Here is a 19135-nt window from a genome sequence, read left to right on the forward strand (position 1 = left end):
TCCTGGATCTCATTGTTAACCCATCCATTGTTTAGTAGCATATTATTTAGCCTCCAGGTGTTTGTGTGTATTTTCCAGTTTTTTTCTTGTAGTTGATTTCTAGTTTTATACCATTTTGGTTGGTGAAGATGCTTGATATGATTTCAATTTTCTTAAATATATTGAGATTTTTTTTTATGGCCTAACTTGCCGTCTGTTTTAAGAAATGTTCTATGTATGCTAGAAAGGACTGTATATTCTTCTGCTTTCAGGTGAAATTCTTTAAAATATCAATTAAATCCATCTGTCCTAAGGTGTCATTGAAGGCCACTGTTTCCTTGTTGATTTTCTGTCTATATAATCTATCCATTGACATCAGTGTGGTGTCAAAGTTCTCTACAATTACTTAATTAATGTTGACCTCTCTTTTTATGTTCATCAATATGTGCTTTATAAATTTAGGTGATTCTACATTGTGTGGGTAAGTGTTTACAATTGTTATATCCTCTTGTTGGATTGATTCCTTTATCATTTTGCATCCTTTCTTTTTCTCTTATTATAGCATTTGTTTTAAAAGTCTATTTTGTCTGATATAAGTATTACTATCTCAGCTTTTTTTTTTGGTTTCCATTTGCAGGAAATATCTTTTTTCATCCTTTTTAGTCTGTGTGTCTTTTGATCTAAAGTGGGTCTCTTGTAGACAGCATATGTGTAGTCCTTGTTTTCTTATCTAATCAGCCACCCTGTGTTTTCTGACAGAAGCATTTAATTCATTTACATTTAAGATGATCATTGAGAGGTATATAGTTATTATCATTTTATTATTCATATTTGTGTTCTTTTTTTCTCTTTATTCTTCTTGAAGAAGACTCTTTAACATTTCTTATAATACTGGTTTGGTGGTAATGAAATTCTTTAGCTTTTTCTGCCTGGAAACTCTATTCTTTGATTCCAAATGATAGCCTTGCTGGGTAGAGTTTTCTTGGTTTTAGGTCCTTGCTTTTCATCATTTTGAATATCTTATATTAATTTTTTTCTGGCCTTCAAAGTTTCTGTTGAGAAATCAGGGGACAGTCTCACGGGAGCTTCTGTGTAAGTAAATAAGTGCTTTTTTCTCTTGCTGCTTTAAGATTCTTTGTTTTAATTTTTGGCATTTGAATTATGATGTATCTTGGTGTGGGCCTCTTTGGGTTCGTTTTGTGTCTGATTCTCTGCTCTTCCTAGACTTGTATGTCTATTTCGTTCACCAAGTTAGGGAAGTTTTCCATCATTATTTCTTCAGATTTTCAGTCCGTTGCTCTTTCTCTTCTCCTTCTGGTACCCCTATAATGTAAAGTCGTTATGCTTAATGTTGCCCCAGAGGTCTATTAAATTATCCTTATTTACAATTTTTTTTCTTCCACTAAGTTCACTAAGCATCATTTAAACCAGTGTTTTAAATTCTGTATCTAGTAGATTGCTTGCCTCTATTTTGTTTAGTTCTTTTTCTCATGTTTTTTCCTGATTTTTTTTTTTCATTTAGGACATGTTTCTCTCCTCATTTTGGCTGCCTCTCTGTGTTTGTTTCTATGTATAGGTAGATTTGCTATGTCTCCCAGTGTTGGCAGGGTGGTCTTCTATAGTAGGTGTCCTGTGTGACCCAGTGGTATAATATCCCTGGTCACCTGATCCCAGTGCTCCAGGAGTTTCCCTTGTGTGGATTGTGTATAGTTGAGCCTTGATTCCTGTTGAAATGTCAGTGGGTGGGTTTGACCCTGAGGCTGACTGGCTGTTAGCACTGACCACAACTACAGTGGGAGCTGATCCCATGGAACATGATTTGCTGAGCAGGTCTCTGGTACCTTCTGTGACTACCTTTTGGCTGTTCCATTTGTGGAGCTAATTGGATGATGCTCTATTTTGGTCTACTTTTTTTGGTTCTGAGGCTTTTTGGGAGGGGCTCTGGTGCAGGCCAAGGTCAGCTGCTTCCTATGCTCTAACCTAGGCCACCTGGTAGGTACTACAAAGTGACCCACAATTGGTTACTGCTTGCACTGAGCCCAGAGGCTCTGAGAGGAGCCACCGTACCACCTGAAGCTGGCTGCCATCAGCCCAGACCTGTGGCCACTCTGTAGGAGCCACAGGGATCATCGAGGCAAGCTGTTGTGTGCTTGGAGCCTGCAAATCTTGGAGTGTTTTAGGGAAAGGATGTAGCTCTGGCTGAAGCCAGCTGCTCTTGGGTCACAGCCACTGAAAGAGAGAACAGTGTGTGCGATTTCGGTTTAATGGGGTCTCAGAGAGTCACCAGGGTGGGTGAATGGTTTTCTCCAGGTTAATGCAGATTGGTATTTGGTACCTATTTGTGCCTGCAGGCTGTGTAGGAGGTGGGCTCAACACAGGCACATTGGCAGCTTTCCCTCCAGCCATCACCTGGAAGCTACTCAATTCAGTTTCTCTCGAATGTATCTGGTGCCTTTCAAGGCGCTGCCCCTTTGCTGGACCTTAGGGTGAGTATTTGTATGAGAGCGAGTCTGTGTGTGGACCCTTTAAGAGGACACCTGGGTTTCCAGCAGCACTCTGTCTAAGGGAGACAAACTCCCTATTGCCTTTCACAGTCAGATACCACGGAGACCCCTCTTCCTGGCACTGGAGTTCTTGGTTGGGGTGCCTGGTATGGGGCTGGGACCTCTCCCTCAAGAGGGGAACTCTGCAGCTGAGATGTCCTTCCTGGTTCTCAACCATCACACGAGTATGGGACCAGCTTGTTTTGAGTCTCTATACCTCTTACTGGTCTCGATGTGGCTTCTTTTTCACATTCTTAGTTATAGTTCTCTTCGGCTAATTATCCAGATAGTTCTCCAGGTTGATTGTTGCATAAATAAATTGTAACTTTGATGTGGTTCTGGGAGGAAGCAGCATAGCATTTACCTATTCTGCCCTATACCGTACTTGTGCAAGATGTTAACATTGGGGGAAACTGGGTAAAGGATATATGTGATATCTCAGTATTATTTCTGTGGATATACCATTATCTCCATAGAAACAAAGAAACAAAAAAGAGACACCATATTTTACTCATCAGATTGGCAAAAATTTAAATAATCTCATAATATAAAATGTTGGCAAATATTTCAGAAATATAGTGGCTTTATTCACTGTTGCTGGGAGTATAATGTGGTAATGGCCACTTTTGAGAGTAATATGTCAGGCAACCAGTGAAATATAAAATACACACAATGCTTCATAGCCCCAACCATTTTCCTTCCGGGTTTGTATTCTCTAGAGAGACTCTCTTACATGTTCTGAGATCTGTATTCAAGGGTTTTATTACAACATTGTCTATAATAGCTAAATATAAATAGCCTCCAATAGCAAATGGATAAATAAAACATAGTTTATTTATAATACATAGCAGAAAAAAATAATGAACTAGTAAGATTATATCAGAAACACAACATCAAATATAAAAAGCAAGGTAAAGATTGCTGTTTATTTATTCAGAAAATATTTGAATGCCTATCCTGTATAAGGAGCTATTCTAGAACCTGGAAATACAGCAGAAAATAGATAAAACTAAATAAAGTCCTTGCTTTGTAGATATTATGTTCTTGTAAGGGATCACAAATTAGTAACTAGATATGACACTATGTAAAATTTTTAATTGTTAATGCATGGTTTCATATATATATTTTATAATATACATATTATAAAAAATATACCAGCAGGATATACACCATTTTTATGATATCAGGAGGAAAGGAAAGATGTGGGACTAGGGTGAGGAGGATTAAATGGAACATTGGCTGTATTTGTAATATTTGAATTGCCTAATAGCCATTCTATTGCCACTTATAAGTTCAAATGTTCATATTTGTAGTTGCAATAGATAATTGAAAGATATTTTTCAGTGAAAAAATTTACAGTCTAGAGTTAATGTTTCTCAAATTGAAGTCTGAGTTCACCTCTCATGATTGAGAAACTGATTATTGGTTCATCCTTGCCAAATACAGAGTAATTTATAAACTAGAATGGCCATTTGTGTTAATTTCTAAAGGGCATGAGACACACAGAACAAATGTATAGTGTTAGATTTGGGCTCTCCTTTTCTTACCACTACTGAAATTAATTGGATTAATCAGGTTACAAGCATAACTAACAGATCCTTATGATATGTGGGTGGCACCTGATTTAGTTCATGTTAAAAATATCCATTCTTTTTGGGATTTGTAGGAACTCTGCAACTCTATAAGTGTCTATTCTCATTTAAAATGAGGATATTATACCAAATACTCTGAGATTAAGCTAAATACTCTTCCTGATCATAGATTCTAATTTACTCAATTACTTAAGTTATTTTTTAATTTAATCTTTAAAAATCAATTACATTATTTAGTAGCTTATGAGAGCTTCATGATTAAATTTTACACTTTATAATGCTCTCTCAAAGAATTTAAGATATCTTGTAAAATACTATTTGGAAACAATTTAAACACAATATTTTTCTATTCCTACCTTTTTCATAGTTAAAATAATGTAGATGCTTGATAAGAAATTACTCTTAAAAAAATGAATGCATTGACCTTTAAGGGAAAAAGAATGGGTGGTTTTACTTTGAAACTTTTAAAACTACTTGCAATAAAGTTTTTCTCTTCAGTTAGTTTGCAGAAGTAGAGATCATTTCCATTTGAGATAATACAAGAGAAAGCCAACAGAGGGAATGCTAAGTCAGTGTTTCATATCTTCCTTATCATCAATTAGCATTCCCTACACTGTCACTTTAAGGAGTCAATGGGAAATGTAGGAGTAGGTCTCAATAACTACTGAGATGCTGGAAGCTTTGTGTTTAAGCACTCGGATAGAGCCTCTGTTTAAAGTCTGCCCTGTCATTTATTCAGTCATGACCTTTTACAGGTTACTTAAATTCTCTGGACCTGTTTCCTCATGGGAATAATAAAAGTACTTACAAAGGTTTTGTGAAAATTTATGAAGAGATTATAAACAATACTTGGCACATAGTAAGCACTCAATAAATACTAATTAATAAATAAATAATAAATCATAATGGATAACATTTTAATGGAAATTATGCTGGGCATTGTTTTAAAAACTTTATATTAACTATTAGCTATTTATTAGTATAACTGATGCCTATTTCAGGATTTAGCTTAGTAAACTATGTTTCTTCTTCAGAAGCAGACAGGAGAGGTGGAAAAAATTTATTCTCCTCAACCTTAGTTGCATACTTTATAAGTAAAGTCACAGAGAGTATTTTCCTGCTGGCAAAGAAGACATGAAAGGATTTAGAAGAATATATACCATATCATCTCCTTTTAACAGAAAAAGCTAAGGTGTGCCCTGTGTGGTTGGACTCTTTAGCAGAAATTGAGTTGGCAAGTATTGCCATTCAACTGGTACTCATTTTAAGGAATCCTGAATCATGCTGAATAACAGCATTTTAGCTGGTCCTCTCTCAGGACACTTAATGCTTTCTTATATCCTTTTTCATCCTATAAGATCATGGGCAAGGTGTGTGTTTTAACTGGTCACCTTTGTAACCCCTGCAACGCTGAGCACAATACTTGGCTAAGATTAAACATTGGATGCACCAATGTTTAAGCTGGACTTTCTACCTTGCCTCTTACATTTGTTAAAATCAAAAGCAAATAGAGATCAGCCTTGAAGGTTACTTGAGCAGACAAAACCAGTCATGAAATTAGTTTAATTACCAATCACTGTGAAGACACTACTTTCTTATTGTATAAGCTGCTTTATAATGGTATACACCAGATCCTCATTCCATGTTTTGGTTTGAATGCTCCCTGTTTGCAAACTGTCTTTTTGGTGTGTGCACAATAAATTTTTACCAATTCGGTGAGTCATTAGTTATAACTTTGGCTATTTCTGAACCTTTGATACATTATGACTTACTGTTAGGGCTTAAGAAATCAGTACTAAAGTGTCTACGATTACTACGCTGCTTACCTCAAGATATAAAGATTAATCAGTCAGGGAGGGAAAATTTATAAAGCTGTGTAAGCTTCGTGGTAATAAAATTATATCAACACAAAATGCTATATTATTGGTAACTCCGATGTTATAGCTCAACACAGAGTGCTAGGCAGTTCACTCTTATTGGAAATGAGGCCTTTTCATACTGAATTTTAAAATATTTACTTCAAATTGTCTTAGTTAACAAGTTAAAAAAAGTCATGGGTCCTTAAAACAGTCCACTCACTCTTTGATAATTGTTACCCTTATTGAACACTGTGCTGAGCATAATCTGCTAAAAGGTTTATAATGACTAAGTAAGCACTTGTGATTTGAACCCAGGTTTAATGCCTGACTCTCAATACATGTGCTTTTAACCACCCCGCTATACTGCCTCCTCAGAAACATGATTTCAAAAGTCATATAACCGTGAGACTGGAAGGATTCAATGAGATGAAACTAGAAGCAAAAAAATAGCTCAAGCCTACACAGCCATCGGCAGAACTAATGTCACAAACAAGGACTGTTTATCCCAGGTCTAACATGTTAATACATCTGTGCACTTTATTTCAAAGAATAAGCTAGTCATTAAAGAAAAGTATATTGCTGGAACATACCAGCTAACATGAGTTGTATACTAACTTTAAACTGCATATTAAATTTGTATGAGACTATAGTAATTTCAGAGCCTTTTAAAATGAAGAGAATGGAGACTTTTTTTTTTTGTTTCTAATAAAAGCTGTTCCAAAACGGGACACAAAATTCTTTAATTTTTAGTTTACATTGAACAATTTAAGTGGTTTTCATTTTAACAGTATCTATAACTACATAATCTTTTAGAGAAAATACTAAATCTAAAGACCAGTCCTAATTAATAGTCTAGGCCAGATGGCTGTCCTGGCACTCACTATTACACCTTAGGTTGCAGGAAATGTCATTCATAAATGTGCTAAACCGGTCATACGTTTTGTTGAGGTGGTAAAGTCTCACAGTCACTCTTCCACCATCTTCATATGCTCCCCTGGGCTAGTCCTTTTCCTTATCAGGCACTTTTACTTTGAGGTGGCTATATGGGACCTGGAAAGCAACAAGGCCCTTTGATCCCTGCCCTAGCCCAAACGGAAAACAAATCTCAGGGCCTGTGGCCTACAGCACCAGCCACTTTCGTGACTTAACAGCCGCGGCTGTCCCCCATACTAATAGGGCCTGGCTCTAAAAGCGCCGCCAAGTCAAAGGTCTAGGAGAAGACAACCTTTGGGGCCCAAGAAGGCGAGGGAATTTTTCCCGGCCCCACGCTTATCACTGCTACTTCGCCGCGGGAGAGATCACCAAGGCGGGGACTGACAGGTTTCTCCCGGGCGGGGTGTGTAATAAGCGAGAAAGGCCCGAGCGCGAACGAGGCCAAGGCCTGGAAACCCAAACAGGAAAGGACGCGGCACGCAGAACAGCGCTGCGCCGCTCCAAGCCTCGCCTCGCCACCCCGCCCTGCGCCGCCTGCGCTTGGCTGCTCTCCCCGCGGGCCACTCTGATTGGACCTCTGGGCCCTGCGGCTCTGATTGGACGTCCAAGACCCACGCGCTGATTGGCCGCGTGGGCGAGGCAGCGGAGAGCCGTGCGCAGCAGCGCATTGGGGCCGTGTGCAGACCCGCGTGTGGCGCAGGCCGGGACCCTGAAAATAAACAGCCGCTACTTTGCGAGCGTCTCTCCCTGGGTCTGTGTCCTTTTTTCTGCCGCTTCGGGCCCGTTCAGTCACCGAAGGTGAGGACCGTGAGTAGTGGGTAAAGCTAGGGGGAACCGTGTTGTGGGTCCTGTTCTGAAGCGGATGAAGAGAGTAAGGAGCGGCGAGGCGGTGATGGCGGCCGCAGTTTGGCCTTCTGCGCTGCTGCGTCAGGCGGGAAACTCGGCTGCCACTCCTGCTTCAGGTCGGAGTTTCTGGACTCCTCCAGTCCAGTGACCCTCCTGCTCTTCCTTCCGTCCTGGGAAGCTGGGCCGCCGCGCGTCGGGGCCGCTCCCAGGGCCAACGCCGCACCCCAGGCCACAGCCTTACAGAAAATGAGGCCCTGGCCGGTGCGCCCTTGGGATCGAGTCCTTGAGACTTCGAGGGTCGCGGAATGCGGGACAGAGGGTCGATTTGGCAGTAAATTATTGAAAGGAGGCCGTGTGTTGGAAAAAGGCCCTTGGTGGGGATGTAAAGGATTGGTGTTGGGGTACTTAATGCAGGCCATGTGCTGGGGTAGTGGGCCTGGCGGGCAATGTGCCAAAGGTTCTCACGGGCTTAGAAAATGGTCCTTGAAGAAGATCTTGAGTTTAGAGTGGTGGGACACCTGCTGCAAGGCCTGAGAGTCTTTGGAATTCATACTTTCCGTATTTGATAGCTTCCCAATTCTTGAATTTTTATCGTTATTCAAGTGCTAAGTTGCTTGTCATAACATTGCAGTTCGAAAAGTGGCAGGATTCGCTTTCCACGAATCAACACTATTTAAGTTAGAAGAGCTTTTTAAGAATGCTATTAACAACAACAACAAAAAAACAATTTGTCAAACCTCCAGAAGCACGGCATCAGTACCTTTGCATCATTTCTTGGATAAAACGAACACCGTGTGTTCTAAAAACGAGACGTGAAGATTAATTAGCCAGCCTTCATCTAGATTTTCCAAACATGAAAAGCTATTTTAGAAAGGCATCGTATCCCACATTTGGGTTTGCCTGTTGATTTTATTATGGGTAAGGCTTTAGCTTGTTGCCACATGTTAACCACATGGCCTCAGCCACAGGGCACTTCCAAGGAAGTGACATCTGGTCTTGGGGGGTCTTTGTAAAAGAAAACATTGCTCATTGTGACTTCAGATAGTATGTAAGAGTCTGGATTCATTTTTTTTTTTCTTTTAAGATAAAGGAGGATTACTTTACATTTTAGGCTTGCCCCAAATTTCAGGGTTTTAAAAGTGGATTTTCTCTTTTCCTATTGTTTGACAGTTTTAGAGTGAAACATAACTGGCTAATTCCTGCATCATTGAGAACCTTAATTCAATTAGCAACTTTGTTACTCTTGCTCAAGTACCATAAATTGTGTGTAAGGTTTTGAGGGTTTTAGAAAGATATGTGATATGCAGTTCTTACCTCTTATGCTTTCTTCCCCTCACAAAACAGCTATTTTAAAATGCTTTTAAAAAATCACTCGTCATGGTTTAATCAAATACTAAGTGCTACATACATAGATGTATGCTCTTCATAGCTTGTTGAGCCTCATTCTTGTCTACAAGGAGCTCTCTGTGTATTGGAATATGAAAGGAATAATTTATTAGATTCCCAAGAGCTAGATTAAAGACTTAATTTTTTCCAAATTGCAACTCCTGGCAACAGTATTTTTTTTTTAAACTGTTTTGTACTTACACATGTCGCATTAGAAAACTTGTTTTTTTTTTTTTTTTTAACAACCAAAGGTCCACATTCCTTTTCATATTGCTAAAAAAGAGAGGTAATGTATTTTACACAAATACGCAGTCTCAGATATTTTGAGCCAAATCTGTGGAAGACAAAGGGTCAATTATTACACCAGCATTTGAACATCTGGTACAGGCAGAGTGCTCTCTCTTTTTTTTTTAAGGTATAATAAATGGGTTTTGTAATATGGTTTTGTGATTGTATGATTGGATTTTTTTTATCTTATAAAATCTAATAAAAATATGTGTACATATATGGGAAGGTACCAAATAGGTGCTTTAAAGCAATAGAACCACAATTCGACTTCAGGCATTTTGCTTTATTGTGCTGCGCAGATGTTGTGTTTTTTACAAATTGAAGGCAAGACCCTCCACCAGTAAAAAGATTAGAACTCACTTTATTGCGGTGCTCTGAAACAACCTGCAATATCTGAGGCATACCTGTAGTTGGAAAGATTGGTTTTGGCCTATCTTGAGCATAAGGGAGATTTTGCTTTTTTTCGCTGGAGAAGTGAGGGAGTAAGGTGGTTGGGTTTTTTGTGTTTTTTTTTGTTTGTTTTTAATTGTTGGTTTCTTTCCTCTTCCTAGTCACCTGACAGTAGTGAAGAGCCAGAAGACTGATGCCAAGGCATCCTGGCCCGCTATATGGAGAATGCTTTTTCCATACTGTCTCATTTAAGACAACTCCTATTCTGGCAGTGTCAGATGTTGCTGTAGTAAGAGCATGCTATGAGAAATTCCAGTAAACTGCTTCTTTTTCATGTTGTAAAAAAACTGCTGGACTAATAAAATGAGAGCCACCAAAATTCAAGTTGCAAGTCAGTGGATTCTGTTAATAAGGAGTATGAGACTATAGTACAGTGATCACCTGGACTGGCTCCATAGTTGCAAATGAGAGAATTTAGTGAAATTAGGTTGTCAGTTTTTGGGTCTGTGGTGACATTCTTAAGTCATACCTACCTTGGCTTAAAATTCAGAAAAACTGTGTGATAGCATACTGTGAATAAATTCATTTATGGCTGTGGATTTTTAAAAAGTCATCAGTTATAGTTTTATCTAAAGAGAAATATAGAACAGATACTTTTTGCATTAAAATTCAAATTAACATGTTCTTTGTACAATTATTTGCTATGTAATATAGTTATGAAGTAGGAAGTGAATAGTGTACTCATGATAATAGCGTTTTTGTGTACTCTATTACCATTTAACCCTAACATGCCTCTGCAAAGGACTTAGAGCCAGTTATATGGCTTTGGGTAAGTCATTTGGTCTCATATCAGTAAAATGGGAACAAGAATACATAATTTAAAGGGTTGTAAGGATTATAAATAGTATACTTATTAATTTTTGATTCATAGGTGATATTTAACTATTACTATTACTTAAAACTCTTCAGGGTAATCAGGGCAGGCAGAAATAGATGTAAGTAACCGAGGTCATAACAGTAGATGTAGGAACCAGGATAAGAACATAGAATTGTTCCCAGTATTGTACTCTGGACTCCATTATTCTCTGGCCAGAGTGCAGGTAACATACAATGTAACTTCTTTCCAGTATGTATTTAATTTTGTTAACAGCAGTTTGAAATGTTTCAGTACCATGTTGGAACACTACACTGAGAGCATAAAAGTGAATGAGTACATTCATGTGGCAAAAGTTCCACTATGTTCTAAATGCAGTTAGGTCAGCTGTGGATGAGTCAGGGATAACCCCTAAGCTTGGGGAAAATAACTAGACATGTGGCAAATGTGAATATATATAGCTGTATTAGAAAAACATTAAAGCTATCCAGATTCCCATCTCACTTTATGTCACACACTAACTTGCCTTTTGCTACTTATTTTAAATGTATTTCTGGAGTGAGTTATGGTCTTTTTTATTCATTGGAACTCGTTGGTAGTCTTGGACATGTACTGTTAAGAATTAAGTTGTTTACTGGCTTTGTTCTTAGTATAAAAAACATGGTACGGTTACTGACATTAATGAAGATAAATTAGTATGACCATTTGTGTTTTGGTACCAATTCCAGGATTTAAACATAAAGCCTAGATTAATGCAGACTGTAAAATAGACCACTTAGTTTAGCATACATGGCCTCTCACAGGGAATCTTTAGTCTTTTCAAGTGATATCGACTGCCTTTACGCCTGCTGCCTGGCATGCCATGTGCTCCGACCACATCTTTAGGTGTGATTTGTGTCATGAAAATTCAGTGCATACAAATTAAAATGGAAACAGGTAATCTGATATCTGTTGAGAATGTGAAGTCATTTAGAATTCATGTATTTTCTAATCTTACCTCTTCATTTCATTCAGTAAGCAGAGTAGTCCACTCTAAGCCTGCTATGGAGATGTTGAACTGAGTTCTACCTACCTTTAAGCAGCCTAACTTGAGGGAAAGGTGGAAAGGAAACTATGTAAGCAGAGGACGTAAACCCTTGCAGTTTTAAAATTTGAGCATCTACTTAATCACAAGTCACCTGGCAACAATTTTCAGTACAGATCAATTTTATCATCTTCCTTGCAAATGAAGACAGGAGAGAAGGGGTCATGTGTTTGAAGTAACACACAGCATGTAGTTCAGCCGGATTAAATGGTTAACCCTGAGTTACCTGTGGTCCCCAAATCTTTTTACTATGTAAGGATACAATAATTTTTAGCAGAAGGAAGAAAGTATATTCTCTCCTGCCTGCAACAGTGAAAATACAATATTTTGTCTTTTAAGTTAGTGTATATGTTTTGTAGCCTTCCATAAAATATTACTGGGGTCTAGTTGATTGTGAATTCTTGGAGTCATAGGAAGAGCCTGGGTAGCAAGTTAGGGGTCCTAGCTTGGCTGCTGACTTCTAGTGACCTGGAGTGAAAAGTTTCTCAGTTACATGGAGAGATTTTATTAGATAATCTGAAATATTCTTAAATTTAGAATGATTGTAGTAGATCTTTTATTATTTTAATGGTGCATTAACTCGTGTTAGCAAGAATTTAGGAGTTTTCAGTATTTAGATTTGATTTGGGTCTAAAAACTATTTCATTGCAGTTAAAATATTCAGTTATATAACTACCACTAAAAGGATAATCATGGGTGTTAACAATAGTTCGAAGGTGAATTACTTGGTCTCTGCACTCAAGGAATATGATAAAAGGCAAACATGGTAGAACCATCAGATGTATAAACAAAGTATCCTGGGTCTTAACAGGAAGGAGAGTTCCAGGCTAGGAGATGGGGTCAGATTCTTTTATAGAGTTGGCATTTGAGCTGGCCCTTGAAGATTGGCAAGGATTGTGACAAGTGGAGGGGACAGCAGGCAGGACAGTGCAGAAAAATTCCAGGCAAGTGAGAATCATGGAGCCATAAGCCATAAATATAACTTTGTCTTACCTTACTGCCTTTAATTTCCTCAAGGAATAGCGCAAAATTTTCTTAAAGATTTAACATGACTGTTAGGATGGGGACCTACTTCCAGGATAAATAGTGTGCCTCTCGAACTTAGTGGGAATCGGTTGGTTTACTGTTACTAAAGAGCTAATTCTATTACAAGGGACTCAGTGAAAATAGACCAGCTGATTGACTTGGCCAAAGAGGAGGAAGGTGGATTTCATACACTTTACCTGAGGCCACTGGGCTGACCTTTAAAAAGTATGTGCCCTACTGATGATGGTCTTTGGGATGTTAACGAAATTAGTGTTTTCCTTTCCCTTTAAGATTTAGCAGTTTTTTTTAAAAAAAACTTTAATTTGTTTCAGTAAACAAAATTATGTGAGGTTAAAATTTGTTGATGCAAAACAAACATAAACTAGTTTCAATGTATATAGTTCTGCCTTTGTCACTGAACTGTTCATGTCTGTTTTGCAGAATAGTTTAATTGCAGTCTAAATGGAGAAATAACTGCTTTCCCTAAATTTGTAGTACTTAAAGAAATGATACTTTTAAACCAGTTTCAATTAGCAGTTAAAGTAGGAGGAAATAGAGTTTAATGTTTAATCTGAAAATGTTATTTTAGCTAATTGACTTCTTTCCATAAATACTACTTTTCCTGTAATTTGTTTTTCCTCTGTTCACTTTAAATCTGGGTCCCATGAATAGAGATAAGACAAAATGGAGAAAAACAGTTCATGAAAAACCTACATATAGGTTAATCAGTTCTTGAGTAGCTGAATTTTTAAAAACTAGTATTTCTAGCTGAAAGTAAACTTAAATTTTTAACTGCAAACTGTTCCACTGATAAGCAGCTCATGATTCATTGTAACATTTTCTTCCTACTTTTATGAAATAAATGAGATCCTTTTAAAGCAGCAGTCTAAAGGAGATTTCTGGAACTATCATTTCTTTAGCTTTAGAAATGCATATCGAATGTTGGATTGTCAGCTTTTCTAAAAGATAGTATCTCGTTTAAGTATTAAATTTTAAAATACTAGTACTTTTCAAATTGCCTGGGTTACCTTGTATAAGGAAATTATTTCTGTGCAAAGGACCTGTTGAGCACAATAGTTAAATGTGCTCAAATTGGTCTGACTGTAAACTGGAGAAGATGCAAAATGAAGAAAACGGGAATGTGGGGAGGATGAGGTGCTTTTTTTCTGTGATCATTTTATGTGCCATTCATTTTTTCATTCTTACTGGTCTCTCTGGTGTAAACCAGCATGTCACATGATTTAGAATGTTAACACCAGTGTAAGAAAGCAAATCTCAAATTTTGCAAAAATACATTTTTAACCTCATTGGCTGGTTTCTTCTGATTAGCAATATGCATTATATATCTGAACACACTAACTACAAGAATCCCATAAGGTGCCCCCCCCCCCTAAATTTTTGTATTATGTTTATATGGCAAGTGGCAAGAGTTGGTAGAAAGGTTCCTCTGAAAATGTATCCTAAATTTGATTGCAGAGAGGGTATTGAATTTTCTTGAATATTTGGCCATGGAACCTTTCAAAACTGAACTTTAATTTTTAGTTGCTAGATTTCTCTACAACTTGATGAACCATTTACTGTACCATGTGCCGTGGTTGGTTTGGGTGATTCCACTATCTTGAAAGAGTATATTTTGCTAGATTACAGTCCTTAAGCTTGTCACTGAGAGGGTATTTAAAAAACTTTGTGTATCATCGCTTGACATTAGAATTAAGGGTTAAGATATCTAGCTATGAAGTTTAGCAGTATAAAGGTTACATTGTTTTTAGCTATTTTGTTTTTTTAAAGCCCCTTTACTAGGAGTTTGATCTGTAACATTCCATTCTCGAAATAGCCTATTTATTTTTAGATTGTTACATAAAAAGTATAAAATCCATTTGCTTTCAGAGCAGTTTTGCTTTTATTTGGAAACAATACCCAATAAAGGAGTCTATTATGAAATTCCAAGTAGCCTCGTTTTAAATGTAAAATTACAGAAAAAAATAAAAATTACAGAAAAAATAAAAATAGTACATTGGATAGTATTAGTGCCTTGAAGTGCTTCTGTCGTTTTTCTGATATTTTTAATGTACTCTCTAGAGATAAAATTTATAGCCTGCGTTTGTTAACACAGCTGTTCTGAAGACTCAATTGGCAAGCTTTACAATATAACTAGGCACTGTGTTAGGTGCTAAGATTACAGAGAGAAATTGTTTTTCTTCCCCTACCCCTCACGGAATCTATACTACAGCTCCACTGGTTTGGATTATTTCAATTTTCTGACCAGTAAATGACTTCTAGTTGATCAAAATAAAGTTTACTGGCTTATAAACGTGAAAATGTGTCTGTTAAATTGGACAATTATTAAATTGTTTAATAATGGCCGTTTATTGATACCCTGTACATTTCAGCACCCCATCAATAACTGAATTAACGTGTTTTAATATATATGTGCGTAATCTTAATTGTAATGATCAAAAATAGTATGAAAAATTATAATGTTTTACAATTTGTTTTTCAATTTTAATATATGTCATAGTAGGTGTATAATGCCTAAGGAAATAGTTGTGTGATTATTTTTCTAACTGATATATTTGCTGGCTTTTTTTCCCCCAGAATAATTATCAAAAAATACACTAAAAGCTAGAAGTAATTTCAAGTGGTTAAATGTTGTTGTTTTTAATACTTTGAAGATCTGACTGTAGCCATGAGCAGCAATGAGTGCTTCAAGTGTGGAAGATCTGGCCACTGGGCCCGGGAATGCCCGACTGGTGGAGGCCGTGGTCGTGGAATGAGAAGCCGTGGCAGAGGTGGTTTTACCTCAGATAGAGGTATTTTTATCGAATTAAAAATTTTAAAGTACTTGAGTATTCATTAGAATCAAGACTTGCCTAATTAGCCACATTATTTTTGTTTCTGTCTCAAATAGGTTTCCAGTTTGTTTCTTCGTCTCTTCCAGACATCTGTTATCGCTGTGGTGAGTCTGGTCATCTTGCCAAGGATTGTGATCTTCAGGAGGATGGTAAGTATTTAACACTTTTCATATCCTTCTAGAACTTGGAGAGGTGAGCACAGCAATATAACATTAGAAAATATTTTCCACTTTCGAGGTTTTGTATTGTATGGTTTAAAAACATAGTAACATTTTATAAAGATTTTATAGTCTTGGTCTGCTTCTTTTTCTTACTGTTGAAGCCTGCTATAACTGCGGTAGAGGTGGCCACATTGCCAAGGACTGCAAGGAGCCCAAGAGAGAGCGAGAGCAATGTTGCTACAACTGTGGCAAACCAGGCCATCTGGCTCGTGACTGTGATCATGCGGATGAGCAGAAGTGCTATTCTTGTGGAGAATTTGGACACATTCAAAAAGACTGCACCAAGGTGAAGTGCTATAGGTAAGTTCTCGGAATGTTGCTGGAGGAATGCTTATTGCAGAGATTCTTTTAGAGGTGAATTAGCTATAAATGGAAGGATGCCATGGATCAGTGCATTCAGTGAAAGTTGGCTGTGACCAACAACCTATCTGTACATTGGTATTTTTCCATGATAGCTTGTGGCAACTTATATATCTTGGGGAATTTTTAATGTTTTAGAAATAAGAATGGTATAAGTTTTGATGCATACATCCCTGTGAGATCTCAGGGGTTATTTTGCATAAAGACATATCATCTTGGTTTGTATTTTGGTTTTGATGTGGGTTGATACTGTAAAGGTGAAAATTTTAATTTTGCGGCTTTGCCGAGTAGCTTCGTTATATATGTCCTCCTTCTTGCTCTTTAGGAGGTTAATAAGACTGTCTTGAAAACAAAAATATATTGGTTTCACTTGTCATTGCTTTTTGTCCTGCAATGATTATTGCTTTAGTACAGTTTTTATATTCTCTAAGCACCATAGTGAAAAACTATTTTAATTTCTTCTTTAGGTGTGGTGAAACTGGTCATGTAGCCATCAACTGCAGCAAGACAAGTGAAGTCAACTGTTACCGCTGTGGCGAGTCAGGGCACCTTGCCCGGGAATGCACGATTGAGGCCACAGCTTAATTGTTTTCCTTTGTCGCCCCTCCTTTTTCTGATTGATGGTTGTATTATTTTCTCTGAATCCTCTTCACTGGCCAAAGGTTGGCAGACAGAGGCTACTCCCAGGCCAGTGAGCTTTACTTGCTGTGTAAAAGGAGGAAAGGGGTGGAAAAAAAAATCGACTTTCTGCATTTAACTACAAAAAAAAAGTTTATGTTTAGTTTGGTAGAGGTGTTATGTATAATGCTTTGTTAAAGAACCCCCTTTCCGCGCCACTGGTGAATAGGGATTGATGAATGGGAAGAGCTGAGTCAGACCAGTAAGCCCATTGTGGGTTTCTTGAATATGTTCCCATGTAGGAGGTAAAAACCAGTTCTGGAAGTGTCTGTGAGCTTCCATAAATAACTTTTAATTTTAGCATAATGATGGCCTTGGATTATCTGACCTCAGTAGCTATTAAATAACATCAAGTAACATCTGTATCAGGCCATGCATAGAACGTACAGTTGAGTGGGAGTAAACAAAATAAAAAGACAAACGTGTTTTAATGTTAATGTGAGAAAAATCGGGATAAAAGCCTAAACAGGAACAACTTCCTAGCATTGATGCTGGATAAGCAGATGGTGATGGCAAAAGTTTAGAACACATTTTTTTCAAAGACTAAATCTAACGCAGAGTAAACATCTATGCTCAGAGTTAGCATAATTTGGAGCTATTCAGGAATTGCAGAGAAGTGCATTTTCACAGAAATCAAGATGTTATTTTTGTATACTATATCACTTAGACAACTGTTTCATTTGCTGTAATCAGTTTTTTAAAGTCAGATGGAAAAAGCAACTGAAGTCCTAGAAAATAGAAATGTAATTTTAAACTATCCAATAAAGCTGGAGGAGGAAGGGGAGTTTGACTAAAGTTCTTTTTGTTTGTTTTAAATTTTCATTGATGTATATAGTGCAAAATGCCATATTAAAGAGGGGAATGTGGAGTACTGAAAGCTGATAGTTTGGACTTTTCTTTTTGTATTACCACAGTTGTGTCTTCGGTAATGAAAAACGGCTGTTACAAGGAAGCATAGGATTTACAGTTTGGTGTCAGTTGTGTTTTGCAGGGATGTAGAAAACATAAACCTCTTTCTAATCTGTTATATATAGTATCTTTTAGTTCATGTTCATTCTGAATAGTTTAAAAACTATTGCTGTGTTTTAGCATTTCATATTTTTCCTAGGCTTCACAAAGGTCTGAAATGTTGGATTCCTTGTTTTTCTAGGATCTGGAGTTGAGATGGACCTTAGAAATTATCTCGTTCAGTAAACTCACTTTTTAGTTGAGTTACTAGAAGTTTAATTTGCTTGAAGGAGCAAATAAGAACCTAGAACCTCAAGTGTCTTTCTTACCCTCTGTTCTCTGTTTTTTGTTCCCCTACTGAACTAAATACAGTTAGTGGTATACATTTTCTCAACCTTTTTTCCCCCCTTTTTACAATGCCATGTCATTCTTAACCTTGGATGTATTGTGAATTTTTCATCTCTGTCTAGGATCTGGTCAGTTTGTGATGCTGTGGTGTTAAGATGTTGGTGTCTAATCTGTGCTGTGCCAGTTCTAACTTTGTCCAAACTAGTGGTCCAAAGCAGACAAGAAAGTGAAATCATGGCAGGTTTATTTCCTTATGAATATAGATTTACATGTTTCTTTATTTTATATTTTTACTGAGAAAAGTCGGATATTAACTAAGCATGTTAATGTTGATAATTTTAGTTTCTACTGCAATATGAAACAGCATAACAGAAGACCTTATTTTCAAAGGCATCACTGTTAAATGTAATTAAATTCAGGGTTAGTGGTGGTGGTGCATGCACAGAGGGTTATTTTCCCCCAGGGTTTCTGGTGTCAAATAGAAAAACATAAACCTTAGAAAATGAAATATTTAGAACTGTTTTGTTTTGTTTTGTTTGTTTGTTTTGCTTCATACCATTCTTGGGGGACTGCATTTGTAATATCTGGGGGCGTTTTGTTTTAGGGCCCTTTGATACGCAGCTGATCATAAAGTGTTCTTTAATGAGGTAGCGAGGTAGCATTTGTTTGCATTGACCTTGGTGACTGAGCAGTGCAATGTGAAAATAAGTTTAACATGGAAATGAAGCTAATTACTAGGAACCCCAGTGGGTAAGAACCTGAATTCTTGGAAGTGAATTCTTCCTGCAGGAGATATGGACTAGGAAGAAACCAATCCCTTATTACATGAGTTGAGGGGGATGAAGGACAGATAAATGGAGGTAATACAATGAATTTTGCATTGTCTAAAGGATAAAACTTTATTTTGCTCTTGCATCCCTGTTAAGTT

At 37.3% G+C, this 19135-nt stretch overlaps 1 protein-coding gene across 6 annotated transcripts; it reads left to right on the forward strand.

Annotated features, from left to right (window-relative positions):
* Positions 1–7546: 7546 nt before the first annotated feature.
* Positions 7547–18853, forward strand: LOC107497045 (CCHC-type zinc finger nucleic acid binding protein). Of its 6 annotated transcripts, none has more exons than XM_016118423.2 (5): positions 7547–7704; positions 15473–15610; positions 15709–15801; positions 15969–16173; positions 16701–18853. In XM_016118423.2, exons 2-5 carry the CDS (start codon positions 15487–15489, stop codon positions 16816–16818), a joined length of 540 nt encoding a protein of 179 aa, XP_015973909.1. In that variant the 5' UTR covers positions 7547–7704; positions 15473–15486; the 3' UTR covers positions 16819–18853. The 6 variants fall into 6 exon arrangements, with proteins under 6 accessions (XP_015973909.1, XP_015973910.1, XP_015973912.1 ...); XM_016118424.2 differs by having other exon boundaries at positions 15972–16173; XM_016118426.2 differs by having other exon boundaries at positions 15975–16173.
* The last annotated feature ends 282 nt before the right edge of the window (positions 18854–19135 follow it).

Source organism: Rousettus aegyptiacus, unplaced genomic scaffold (assembly GCF_014176215.1).
Source record: "Rousettus aegyptiacus isolate mRouAeg1 unplaced genomic scaffold, mRouAeg1.p scaffold_m13_p_12, whole genome shotgun sequence".
Classification (NCBI taxonomy): Eukaryota; Metazoa; Chordata; class Mammalia; order Chiroptera; family Pteropodidae; genus Rousettus; species Rousettus aegyptiacus.

Coding starts and splice junctions, on each gene's coding strand:
- LOC107497045 (XM_016118423.2), top strand. CDS start 15,487: ATGAGCAGCAATGAGTGCTTCAAGTGTGGAAGATCTGGCCACTGGGCC. Junction 15,611..15,708: donor TGGTTTTACCTCAGATAGAG/GTATTTTTATCG, acceptor TGTCTCAAATAG/GTTTCCAGTTTGTTTCTTCG. Junction 16,174..16,700: donor ACCAAGGTGAAGTGCTATAG/GTAAGTTCTCGG, acceptor TTTCTTCTTTAG/GTGTGGTGAAACTGGTCATG.